Source organism: Electrophorus electricus, chromosome 13 (assembly GCF_013358815.1).
Source record: "Electrophorus electricus isolate fEleEle1 chromosome 13, fEleEle1.pri, whole genome shotgun sequence".
Taxonomy (NCBI): Eukaryota; Metazoa; Chordata; class Actinopteri; order Gymnotiformes; family Gymnotidae; genus Electrophorus; species Electrophorus electricus.
Window position 1 is genome coordinate 19,977,693 of NC_049547.1, and position 13,361 is coordinate 19,991,053.

The window sequence follows — 13,361 nt, forward strand, 5'->3', positions numbered from 1 at the left end:
CCCAGACCCCTGCCTGGGGCGGGCAGGGCATTAAGGTTGAAATGCTCAGAAGCTTTGTTTATGCGAACTTTTTTTTTTTCTTTTTCAGATGCTGCCCACCAAATTTCTTTTCAACTTAAAATGTGGTTCTAGCCATTATAAGTGCTCACTCTTAACTATAAAAGCACCTGTGGGTGGTTAATTTCCTGTTGGATGTGGTAGAATAGAGACTGAATATAGCAGTGCAAACAAGACAACATGGAGTCATAAACGGTTGCCACAGTAACCTAACTGCTCTGCCAGTATCTCCAGGTAGGATGGGTGGAGTTCGAAACAACAATTACACGATGGAGTTCTTCTAGACAATTTTGAGAGAGAGCGAGAGAAAACCTAAAAATCAATAGTTAGACTTACTCTTCTATCAAAGAAATGACTATGAACGAAAATTGGGCAAGCTATATTATGACGTCTAAAACTAACACCCCTGGCCTTCACTGGTCTTGTTGCTCCATTGTGATGACAGCATCATTAAAAAGGGCCAGCAGGTGCTAATTGCTAACCACAGTACAAGGGCTAACCAGGTGCTAATTGCTAACAGCATAAAGGATAGCAGGTGCCAACAGCCCACATTGGCTTGCAAGCAAACGACAGAATAAGAGTGCTATTTAGCTGAGCGTCCGCTATGGCATCTGTGCTTCAACAGTGTATCGGGATTATAGAGGCACTTAAATATGGTGTACAGTCAAGGCAATTAAACATTATTAATAATCCAAGAATTATATATTCGATATCTGGATTGAACAGTGTTTATAAAATAAGTGCAACATATGGGGATTAATCTACAGGTGTGATGGAGTTAACGATATAAAAGGTTAAGTTTTAGTTTGTCTCAGAAGAGACCTCTTCCCCAGGCTTAACCTGCACTTGTCAATGGTAACATTAATGCAACCAAACTGAACCAATCAAGTGTATAGCAGATCTAGAAAATAAACTAGACACACCTGCAGTGTCAAAAGGAGGGGAGGGATAGAGCAGGCATCGCTAATTACTGGCCAATCTGCCACAATTGCTTTCTCAGTCTCTGGGCTCATTGGGTGGTGGGATCTTTACGTCTGATGGCTCCACCCCCCAGATCTCCTTGGCGTATTCCGATATGGTGCGATCACTAGAGAATTTGCCGGAGGCAGCAATATTCCTGATCACCTTCTTCGTCCACTCTTTGGGGTGCTGAAATCAGGAATGTGAGAGAAAAAGAGAGAGTTTTTGACAACAATAATGCAAACCTAACCACTCCACATGACCACACCGTGTGTCAATGGTTGTAATGTCCCGTAGTTATTCTACCAGGTTACACTCTTTCACGAGCCTCAGTACAAACTGGTGGCAAGCTAGCAGAGACCAGTCTCTGTACCAGGATGGCTATATTGTTTTTGCATGTGATTTGCATGCAAGGCTCTGCACAGCTCACGTTGTAGAGGTTGTTGACCTTCTCCTGAGAGTTGATGTAAGCCTCGTAGTCAGCAAACACCTTGAACCTGAACAGAATGTGAAAGCATGTTAGCTCCTCAATGGAGACGATTAGCACGTTTCAGTGGTTTTATTTTTATAAAACCTCTACAGATACCCAATTCATTAAACAGTCCAGTTCAAAGATAAACATTGTTTTAGGCACGCACACACACAGGCACATACACTGGGTTACCTGTCGTGATGCATGAGCATGTTGACGATGCCCTTAAACAGCTCTGGTTCTTTGGGACTGAAGAAACCTGTGCGGATCTGGTCCATCACCTGCCTGAGCTCTGGCAGCCTCTCATAGTACTCCAGAGCATTGTACCTGCCCACCACACAGACCCCAGAACATTACGCCCACCCACCACACAGACCCCAGAACGTTGAACCTGCCCACCACACAGACCCCAGAACATTACGCCCACCCACCACACAGACCCCAGAACGTTGAACCTGCCCACCACACAGACCCCAGAGCTACAGGGATCAAAATCAGACTGAAGCAGTATTAAAGAATGGATCAATGAGTCAACCATTTCCCTCCCTCACCCCTTGCGGTCCATGGCCTCCACCTCCTCCACCCTCATGCCGAAGATGAACAGGTTTTCCTCTCCGGCCTCCTCTGCCATCTCCACGTTAGCTCCGTCCATGGTGCCGATGGTCAGGGCTCCGTTCAGCATGAACTTCATGTTGCCCGTTCCAGAAGCTTCAGTGCCTGCCGTGGAGATCTGCTCCGACAGGTCCGCTGCCGGGATCACTGAACAAGAGCAACATCACGGACACTCTGAAACACTGCGGGTAAACGGCCACAACACATCCCGACCAGTGGGAGCTTCGAGCCCTTCTATTGAAGTGTGACGCAAAAAGGCAGCGTGTCTGGCCCCTCCCCCTCTCTGAGATTCACTAGAGAAAAGGCTGAGGTTGTGTGCGCTCTGCAGGTCTGCAGTCCACTTCAAAGCAGGAGGGGCGGGAACGCAGGGGCGGGGAGGAGGGGCAGCGTTTCTCTGAGGTCGCTGAAGTTCAGGTGTGTGTGAGTGTGGGAGACTTGCCTTTCTCCGCGAGGGTCACTCTGTAGTTCTCCAGGAAGATCACCTTCAGCCTGTCACCCACCACTGGGTCGTTATTCACCACCTGTGCCACTGACGTGATCAGCTTTATGATCATCTTAGCCATGTGGTACCCAGGGGCAGCCTGTAGGGGGGCAGTATTGGACAGGACAAACAAAAACACAAAAAATGATTACATTTATCTGATGCTTTTATCCAAAGCAACTTACAATTATGAGTGAGCACAACTTGACCAATTGAGGGTTAAGGGGCTTGCTCAGGGGCCCAACAGTGGCAACTTAGCAGTGGTGGGGCTTGAACCAGCAACCTTCTGATTACTAGTCAAGAACCTCAACCACTGAGCTACCACTGCCACTTATGATCAATGTAATGAGTACTGCCTGTGGCTTGAAAATATAATTTTCTTGAAAAGGGTTCTTAAAAAAAAAAAGAAAAAAAGTGTGGGTTATAAATTAAAATGTATTAAAATATTCTTTGAAAAATTAGGCAAAGACCCACCTTGCCGCCAACCATTATTGTTCTGGGCACAAACATCTTATTTGGTTCCTTTTTGATCCCTAAGCAAGAGAAATTATTAGTAAAACAATTATGTAACAGAAGTGAAATGATTAGTAAATTATGGGAAGAATGAATTGGATAGTACAATCAGTAAGTAGTGTTGCACATGAACTTGACAAACTTTCTAATATTTTTCTGAATTTTCTTTCAGTGATTTGTGCTCATCTCTATTCAAACTGGAGATGGGATCAGTATGGCTTGAAAGTGCGTGAGCGTTGTGAGTAACCTACACTGGGTATTCCTCCACTCTCCTCTTCCTTCCCACACCCCACCCCACGGCCCTTATAACCAAACACAAGCAGTCTACAGTCTACCAGACTCTCTAACCTGAACCTCAGCATCCAGACTCTAACGGTTCAAAATGTTACGAAGACGTTTGCTACTCATGAAACAGCCAAGAACCTTCCAGAACCAGGTGGAAAGAGGAAAACCGATGACAGGTTCCGTGGAAAAGCCACCATGTACAACAACATGCAAAGATCTTCAGGCTGGAATTCAACCTGTACCACACACTGGCATGGAAAGGGGCAAGCGAACTTGTTCCAGAAGCTCCAGACAAACCACAACCAATCAATGAAAAGGTCCTAGGAAAGGAAACCCAAATAGTGCACTCTGGCAAGGCAAACCAGTGTTGTTATCTGAAGTGGAGCCTGTAATGAAACGTGCACCTTATAGAAGAATAAAGGACCAAAGCACACATCAACCTCAGGAAAAGGTTGAGAACGAAAAATGGACCTTTTTAAACTGGCCAGCAATGATTTCTGAGCTCAACCCAAATGAAATTTTTTGGCTGGAGCCAAAATCTGCTGTTGGGAAGAGGGGCGCTGCAAACAGTAAAGATTTTAAAAGAACTGCAGTGGAAAAGTGGAAGTGACTACATGTATGTATTCATTTATTTCTGAAGATATTGTCGCTGATGTACAAAAGGGTAAAGTTGTGTGTGTGTATGTTTTCTTACTGTTGTAGTAGGTGATGATATGTAGGCAGTTGAGTAGTTGTCTTTTGTACTCATGGATCCTCTTGACATGAATGTCGAAGATGGACTCTGGATTGATCTTAACTTTGTACTGTTTTTCCAGGTACACTGCCAATTTCTGTTTATTCTCCTATAAAACACACACACACACACACACACACACACACACACACACACACACACACACACACACACACACACACACACACACACACACACACACACACACACACACACACACACACACAATTAGTGTTTCTGTGCTACTGTTTGGGGTTTATCATTCAAGAATCTGTGATCTATTTTTACATTAAAGCATTCAAATAATGCTAAAGACTTAAAAGTAGTAAACAGGGAAGCATTAAGAATATTTAATATGGTAATTTTATGCATTGGATTTAGGACCGTCATGGGAGTTATGTGCATAATTCTCATTCCTATTTCTCACACTCCTGATTTAACCTCCCAGGACTGAAGACTATTATCCAGCTTAGATAACTGCGCGATGGCCTGAGCTGGGAAAACAGGAACGTGCACAGGGCCACATCAGGTACCATGCTGTGCAAGAGAAACCCTCGGACACAGAGCCAAAAGCAAAGCCCTCAGCAAGGCGGAGATGGAGAAGCAGAGACTGGTTTGAATCGTTATTCATGTGGTCCACCAGGCCTCTCTTTTTGTGTGTGTGTGTGTGACAGGGAGAGGCAGTGACCTGTTTGACTTTGGCCACGTCCCTGATGAACACATCGTCGTTGATGTAGTCCAACAGCTTCCTCAGCTGGTACAGGTCCTTCAGGAAGTCCTCGCCGATTTTCTACGACCGGACAGCCACAGCACACAAGCAAATGGTTCACGTGTTAAATGCTCGCCACAGCAGAAGCCAAGAAGAAACCAAGATCCACAGAGACGAATCCCTCTTCCAGGGATTTAGAGTGTTTCGAACAAGGAAACGAACATGTCTGAGCCAGGGAATTGCTGAATAGAACAGTGTGGACCTCGCATTTCAAAATAAAAGTCCCTCCTTGGCCTCTGCTGTGACCTGACGTATAGTTGGAAAACTAAACTCTGCTCAGTATGGAGGTGCTTTACACTGTTTCCTGATGAACAGTGGATTACGCTAGCAGGGTGACTGAGTGGCAGGCAGGCGTGCACCTCGGCGATGATGTCGGCCAGGCCGGGGTTGCACAGGAGAAGCCAGCGGCGAGGGGTGATGCCGTTCGTTTTGTTCTGGAACTTCTCTGGCTCCACATCGTAAAAGTCCTTAAACCTTCAGGAAAAAATGAAAACAAGCCAAGAAACATAAAAACACCTCATTTAATTATCTGCCAGCGTGCCACCTCGCCACTGTGAAGCTGGGCACGTCGGAACACGGGCTCGCACTCACACTGTGCTCTTGACGATGTCGGAGTGGATGCGCGCGACTCCGTTCACGGCGTGTGAGCCCACCACACACAGGTGGGCCATGTTGATCCTTTTGGGGTCACCCTCCTCGATTAAAGACATTCGACGCAAGCGCTCGGAATCCCCCGGATACAGGGCAGAAATCATCTACAGGTAGGGGGAGAGAGGGAGAGAGAGAGAGAGAGAGAGAGATATTTTTTTTCCAACTAGTCAACTTAAGTTATTTCAATCTGCCTCACTGTCACAACGGACATGATCAGAAGTCTAATTTTATATATATGAGCTACACGACCCTAACTAATAACCAAATTCAACATATTAAAATCATAACTTAAAAAAGCAAACAAAAAAAAAACCAAAAAACCACTAAAATACTACAAGATTTATAAACAAATATTCAAATATCGCTTTGGATAAAAGCGTCAGCTAAATGCCGTAAATGTAAATGAGCAGGAGCCACAGTTCACAAAGAACAAAATAAATAATATCATGTAGCTTATATAAGGCTCATGTGGGCAACCGCTCTCATTTTCGAGTTATAATTTAGAACTCATTATAACTTTATAATGAGTTCCAATGATCGATGGACACGCGTGCGCGTGTGTGCGCGCTCTCGCGCATGCTCACATCCAGGTGACGCTGGTTGATCTCGTAGATGATGAGCAGGTGTCTGGGCAGAAGTTTCTCGAACATGTACACAGGCCAGCGCTCCAGAGCCTCGGGTAGCACCGTGTGGTTGGTGTAGGAACACGTCCTCCTAGTGATGTCCCAAGCCTGCAGCACACAACAGACCAGTCTGCTAAAAGTTTTTTTAAATGCAGCCACGTACAGTGAATGAGGTAAAAAAAAAAAAAAAAAAGATTTTTTTAAGGGCATTATTTCTACAGCATTATTAGCTAAATATAACTCCATTATCTAAATATGACTGAGGTTCTAAGTGAGACTGAGGTTCTAAGTGAGACTGAGGTTCTAAGTGAGAGTGAGGTTCTAGGTAAACGTCGGGAGCATACCTTCTCCCAGCTCATTTTCTCCACATCCAAGAAGAACCTCATGAGTTCAGGGATAGCCAGGGCAGGGTGGGTGTCGTTCAGCTGTATCGCCACCTGACAGAGGGCAGGAAGGGTGACCAAACATCTTGACATGTACATATTATTCTTGTTGTCGTTCGGTTTATTGGGTTAAACGTATCGAATGTTTCGTGCTTGGGCGATGCTGAAGTGCAGTCATGCAAGTGAAGCCACCTGGCCGATTTACGGAAGGAGAGGGTGCGTGAAAGTGGGCGGGGCCGTTTGTCGATTTGTGCTGCAAGGGGCGGAGCGTTCTACCTTATCCGGAAAGCTCTCAAAGGATGTCCGCACGGGGTCCCTGCAGCCAAACTTGGAGGATTTGAAACGTCTGATGATGTCCTGCAGGGTGGCAGCCACTACGAAATACTCCTGCTTCAGACGCAGCTCCTTCCCCTCGAAAAACTGCACGCGCACACACAAACAAACACAAACACACACACAAACACAAACACACACAAACAAAAACACACACAAACACAAACAAACAAACAATGAAGTCTGCAGGGCTTTACTGTGAGAGAAGCCAACACAGTGCCAGCACACGCACACACACACGCACACACGCACGCACCTCCCTAGTGCGAGTCATGCACGTTACCACACAGTAATCACGATCTCCTTATAAAGTGGTTTTTACGGAACCTGCTCGGGCAAGCCTTCACCCTAATCGGCCTCCTGTAGAAACGCAAACACTCCTTGTGCATAAGCACGTACCAAGTATGTTAACTTGCACTTGCACATAAACACAAACCTTAAATATGCTTGCATACATGTCTGTGTGGGCTTGCGTGTAAAACTTTCAGTGTGCCTGAAAGTTGATTCTTTCTGACAGGAAGCCAAACAGCATGTGAACAGCATGCTGGAATGTAATAAACAAAAAGAACAACAGGAAGCAGTCTGCGTCATCACACAGCGGCCGTCGTGGCGGGGGCTCACGTTGTCGTTTGGGTACAGCACTCGCGAGATGTTCTCTGCCAGGTTCCGGTCCAACACGGCTTGAATGTAGTCCCCCACGTTAACTGCGAAGAGAGAAAATCAAAAATGGTAAAGCAGGAAGAAGAATCTCCTCTGCTCTGTCAAATTCATAAATGAATCCATTAATTCAATATTGTTTTGGAGGCCAACCGTTTTTCATTACAGCCCATTTTTTGAGCATTGTGTTGCGGCACTGAAATATGATATATGATTTATGTTGTTGCCCTAAAGCAATGACCACGAGGTCTTAAGAAAAGCCGTCCACAGATATGCCTGAGTATACTTCCTTAAAACTACTTTAAGGCTCACTAAACACCCAGCAAGTGGGGCGAGTGCGCGGGCACGTTTAACGCGGTGAAATCACGCTGCACAATGAACTGACAGCAAAGTTTTAGTGTTGAATTATTACTAGGCGTCTGTTCTAGGATCAAACCAAGACTTTCTGTCCATTAGGGGGAGCTCCTATAGGTTGGTGCTATAATCACAAACAACAGTGTATCCAGGGGCAACACCGGCAGGTTGCCAGATCCTGTCCTGTTATTTGTGACAGTGTGGTGTGGGCAAAGGAGTTATATTTAGTATTCTGTGCGGATATCCCGCTCTCTGGCAAAGGTATAACACTCCCAAAATCCTGTTATTCTAGAACTTTCGGGTGTGCATAAGCAGAGAATAAAACCCTCTGACAAAACATGCATCCAAATCTAGAATCGAAACCAGGGTCAGCAAACTGAACAACTGAACAGACATTACAAACAGATTTTAATTACCATAATGAAGAGGTAATGAAACAGCACGTGCTCAGCATTTTAATACAATGACCTGTTATCTTAGTGAATCTCACTCTTGGTTCACGTTTGCCATGTTTTGTTTGTGTTTTTTTTTTCCTAGCCCTAGTGCATGCTGATACCCAGACAAAACCATGAACGAAGATGCATGTAGTGGGTCTAGGAAAAGATGCAAAACACTGCCCCTTTGTGCAAAAATCAGCCCAAACTAACAGAAAAGTGTCGAGAGGCCAGTGAATGCACGTGCACATGTGTGTGTGGTGAAGATTGAGAACACTACAGCATAACAGGAGTCAACAATAGCCAAAAACAGAAGAGAAATCTTTCAGTAAAGAGCGCAGAGTCCATGTGATTGTGGAACGGTGTGAGCTCGGCCAGACACAAGCCATGTGGGAAATGAGCGCGTACCCGCACAGAAAACAAAGCGTTAGCATAAGCCTGTGCAAGAGAGCGCAGGGGTGCCATGGTACTGCCCGTGCGTGCGTGCGTGTTTGTGTGTGTAGAAACATACACTCTTGCAGGTTGAAGTCATTGGGAGCCTTGGCAGACCAGAGTCTCATGGTGTTTACGGTGTTGTTCTTAAATCCAGGGACTGGAGTGTCATAGGGCATGGCCAACACCACCTACCACAGAGAAAAGTTGGGGAAGAGATGGCAGAGAGAGAGAGAGAGAGAGAGAGAGACGTTTGATAAAAAAAAAAAAAGCCTTTATCTAATCAACTCTGCAATTCCACCATTCTTTTTTCCTGTCTGGATTCTGTCAGGTTAGAGTCTATAGCGCCATTGGACCAATAATCCACAAACTCAACAGACTTCACTGAACAGGTTCTACATACAGACTGCATCCACCCCCCACCCCCAAGATGGTGATTGGCTGACCTGCGTGTCCACCCACTTTGGCCCCGCCCCTGTATGCTCCACCCGACCATAGAAATGCACAGGGAGCATGTACTCTGGACGGGCCTTCTCCCATGGGTTACCATAGCGTAGCCAATCATCTGCCTCCTCCACCTGGAAGGCAAGGACACATTGGCTAGTCAAAGCCTTCAAAAAATTGCCATGCCAGTTGTTTAGCCAATCAAAGCTCAACAGAAGCACCCTCCCCTGGCTGTACCTGCCAGCCATTGGAGATCTTTTGGTTGAAGATACCAAACTCATAGCGGATGCCGTAACCATACGCTGCTAGACCCAGAGTTGCCATAGAGTCCAGGAAACAAGCTAGAGAGAGAGAGAGAGAAATAATTTATTTTCTACTTCTGCTTCACTCTTTGCATTGCTTTGGCAAAACTGTACAGCCGTAAGGCATATTGTAAAATGTAAAAAAAGACTTTTATAAAAAGGGAAGTTACAGACGTTAGCATTTCCCCAGAAAGAAAAAAAGTGTTTGCGTGTACGCGTGTGTACCTGCAAGCCGTCCTAGACCACCATTACCCAGTCCAGCGTCCTCCTCGATATCCTCCAGCTCCTCTAAATCCAATCCGAGCTGAAACGTCCCCCCCACACACACCACACACACACACACACACACACACTTATAGCCGTGCTACACGTTGAGCTGAAACGTCCCCCACGCCACGCGCTATGCCTTGAGCACCCGCTTTAACAAGAACGCTCATTTTTGAAAGCGCCTTGTAGATGCACAGGCAGCGATTCAAAGCCAATACGTTTGGGTTGTCCATTCACAAGCACTTTGAATGGACAGTTTCTGGCCCCAGGCTACTGGCCAGGTACTCTCGGATGGGTAGTGCTACCAGCCAATACCCTGCTGGCATCACTGCCACGATGAGGACGGTCTGGCATCCTATAGCGTTCAGACACTAGTGGTGATGTGGTCAGAAACTGTCCAGTGTTTAACAGGGAAGAGATTGGCTGACAAACCGTGCACGGTAAGATATGAGCTATGATTAGAGTGGGCAGTGAGTGTAACACAAGGACGTTTGGTATTAAAATACATCACCCAAATAAACTGTAATTAGCAATGAATTAAAACTGCCTGGGACAAGTTCTGGCACAACTTGTTCTCCTCCTCCAAGATCTCCTGAAATGTATGTTTGTTTAATTTGTTCTGAAGCATGTCTTCACAGTGAAGGTCTTGTACCTATAACGCTGAGGCATTCCATCCTGATAACTACGTAAAGGCGTGGCGTGCACGCGAACGCGCCATTAAACACCTTCACTCTCGTACTTCTAAAGTTCAGATGCAGCTCCACCAACGTTCCCAGGATCCCTTGTGCTTCCATTCCAGCCCAGATGGCGCAGACCCTCCACGGCCGAGCCGGAGGGGGTTGTGGGATTCTGCTGACCCAGACCTTCCTAAACCCAGCGGGGGGGAAACGTGGTACTGCTTCACCCACCATATGGCTCTGTACACAACTGTAAAACCAGCACTGTAAAACCAAGGTACATGCCAGGAAATGGAGGGAGAGGGGCACATTAGGAAACCGCAAAACTGACTTGAAAATTAATTATCCATCAGAAAACACGAACACTACTGTGGCCCCGTGTGTGGTTCATCATCAGGCAAATAGCACGATTACTGCAGCATATGCACTAGACTATGTGGGAAAACCGGCCTGCGTACTGAAGAAGTTCAGTTGGTTGCTATCCAGCAGACAGCAGTCGTACTGTAACATTCAGATAAACAGGTCACCCCTGAGCAGTTAAATCATCACGAAGCAGTTTGGTTCCTGTGGAGCAAACAGCAGGAACACTGCAGCCATTACCTGGTAGACAGTATCAACACTGCAGTTCTCAGAAGCAGGGCTTCCTTAGCATCTAGTACACGGTCACACTAAAAGACGTACATCGTGGTTCGATTACCGGTGTGGTGCATCACGTTGAAGTCTGGAGTAGATCAGTGACGAGTAAAGGGTTGCGTTCCCATTTACTTCACGTCCCAAAGTGACTTACAAAAATGCTTTGTAGTCTCCCTGGAAGAAGTCCTTAGGTCAGACTCCCCGTTTGGCTTGGTTAGCATTACCCAGAAGACATAATGTACACTGTAAGATGCAGACACCGCGTGGATCGACTTGTTACCTGATAGATGGCCTCGTCGCAGGTGTTTTGCAGGCCCAGGTTGACCATGGTGTTCTGCAGGGTCCTGCCCATGTAGAACTCCAGAGAGAGGTAGTGAACCCGCTGAAAGGGGCAGAGAGAAGGGCCGAAGTCAGCTCCGTGGTGCATCGCTTCTGCCCGTTACACATTCCCCTCGGAATCCTGCTCGTCAGCACATACTGCGTTACGTGCATGGCTACGTCGAGTTTTCTACGTTTACGAAAAGGAGATTTGCTCTGTTTGTGAAGGCCAGGGCAGACTTCAGCAGTAAAGCCATTAGCAAAACATTCTCCGCCTGCTACAAACCAGACTCCCAGCAGAGAAATGACCAAAGCTAAACTGGTTCAAAGTTCAGCAGTGAGTTAGTACTCAGTTTAGCACAGCACTAATCCAGGCCACATGTACAAAAGAGAGTCCTAACTAATACAGGTCTGTCTGTGTGTGTGTCTCTGTGTGTGTGTGTGTCTCTGTGTGTGTGTGTGTGTGTGTGTGTGTGTGTGTGTGTGTGTGTGTGAGAGAGAGAGTAAAACGTTTGTAGTTAGCCCCTCACCCCCGATATAATAGCATTCATTAAAACACTGAAAGTTAAGGCCAATACTAGATCAGTTCTCTTAAACAGAGAAGTTAATAAATAACTTTTATTAAAATTCCCACCCAACTTTTAAAGCAGGGGCCAATATCATTACAGTCCTCATTAAAACCACATCGTGTTTCCATACCTGTGTGAAAATTGTGAAGGTTGAAATACAGATTGCTGAACAGGATTTCTTATGCAGCCTCATCTAAACGCTGAAGGCTGTAGCCAGGTCTAAGCACGCGTGCAGTTACCCAGTAGACTCCTTAGGGTCTCCTGATTGGTTCGATTAGTTTATGTTCCACGCAGCCACCATGGTACCGGGCTGTACTTAATAACCCAGGACAGGCTCACTTTCTCTGCTGGGTGGTTCTTTTTTTGCCCAAAGCTGGCCAGCCTATTGGAGTGACAGCAGAAGTGTTTTTTAATGGCTTATCTGAGGAAGTGTTTCCAACGCAATGCTGTTTCACCCACATTCAAGATTATGTTTACTAATAAACATCATAGCATGACACTTCAGTGCATGGAATGAGATGTTTAGACAACCAGGTGAAAATTTTCCACCAAAAGAGCAGCAGGAATATACCCACGTAGTGAGTTGGCATGCCCCAGGCAGACAGAGGGGCCCTGTGTGCTCCCTGTGTGCCTGCACGGTGGTTAAAAGTTCAGGCTGTGGGGTCCAAATCCAGAGAAACCACTGAAGTGCCATTGATGCAATGCCCTGCAAGCCCGTGTTGCATTAATTGTTCAGTACTGCTACTGTAACTCCGAGGAGCATTTCTAAATTGCACACATCCGAGAAGGGTGCTTTATTGTGAAATCATGAAGAAGCCCAACGTTTCCGTCTAAAAAATTAACCCATACGCGCCACGGCCCTTAAACCTACGGCGCCCCCAAAAAGTGCGCAACATGCAACAGCAGCAATCTATGAACTTTCTGCACGATCGGGGGGCAGTTTTGCACAACAGTCGGGCACCCCCGCCCGTGCACCGCCAACGCACCTTTACCTGCGGATGCAAACCCCCCCCCGTGCACCGCCAACGCACCTTTACCTGCGGATGCAAACCCCCCCCCCAGTACCTTCGGGTCTTTCTCGTAGTAGTACTGCTGGGTGCGAATCCACCGTCCGACTAAGTGATCGCGGACGGTGTGCGCCAGCGCGAAGTAGTAGTCTCGCGGAGTGGCCACGTTGCGGTCCTTGACCAGCGTGAAGTGCAGGTGCCTGTTGAAGCTCTTCTTGATCTCAGCCACGTCCCCCAGCCCCGCGATACCGCGCACGCTGATCTGCTTTCGCTTCTCGTGGTCGGTCAGTGGTCTCGCCATCTCTGGGGAGGCTTTCGATCTGCACGGACCCCTGTGAACGCGGAGAGCTCGAGAACAAGGACTTCCGCGAGACACACCCCTGTTCGACCGTGCG

The 13,361-nt window shown here is 46.7% G+C and overlaps 1 protein-coding gene across 1 annotated transcript; it reads right to left on the reverse strand.

Moving 5' to 3' along the window:
- Positions 1-80: 80 nt before the first annotated feature.
- Positions 81-13,355, reverse strand: pygb (phosphorylase, glycogen; brain). Its single transcript, XM_027017806.2, has 20 exons — positions 13,025-13,355; positions 11,353-11,454; positions 9,721-9,799; positions 9,431-9,534; positions 9,196-9,327; positions 8,829-8,940; positions 7,494-7,576; positions 6,816-6,959; positions 6,501-6,593; positions 6,118-6,264; positions 5,474-5,637; positions 5,242-5,356; positions 4,802-4,903; positions 4,075-4,222; positions 3,057-3,115; positions 2,541-2,682; positions 2,041-2,248; positions 1,682-1,816; positions 1,448-1,514; positions 81-1,206 (listed from the first exon to the last, which is right to left on the reverse strand). The coding sequence occupies exons 1-20, from the start codon at positions 13,265-13,267 to the stop codon at positions 1,054-1,056; spliced, it is 2,532 nt and encodes an 843-aa protein (XP_026873607.1). The 5' UTR covers positions 13,268-13,355; the 3' UTR covers positions 81-1,053.
- Between the last annotated feature and the right edge of the window lie 6 nt (positions 13,356-13,361).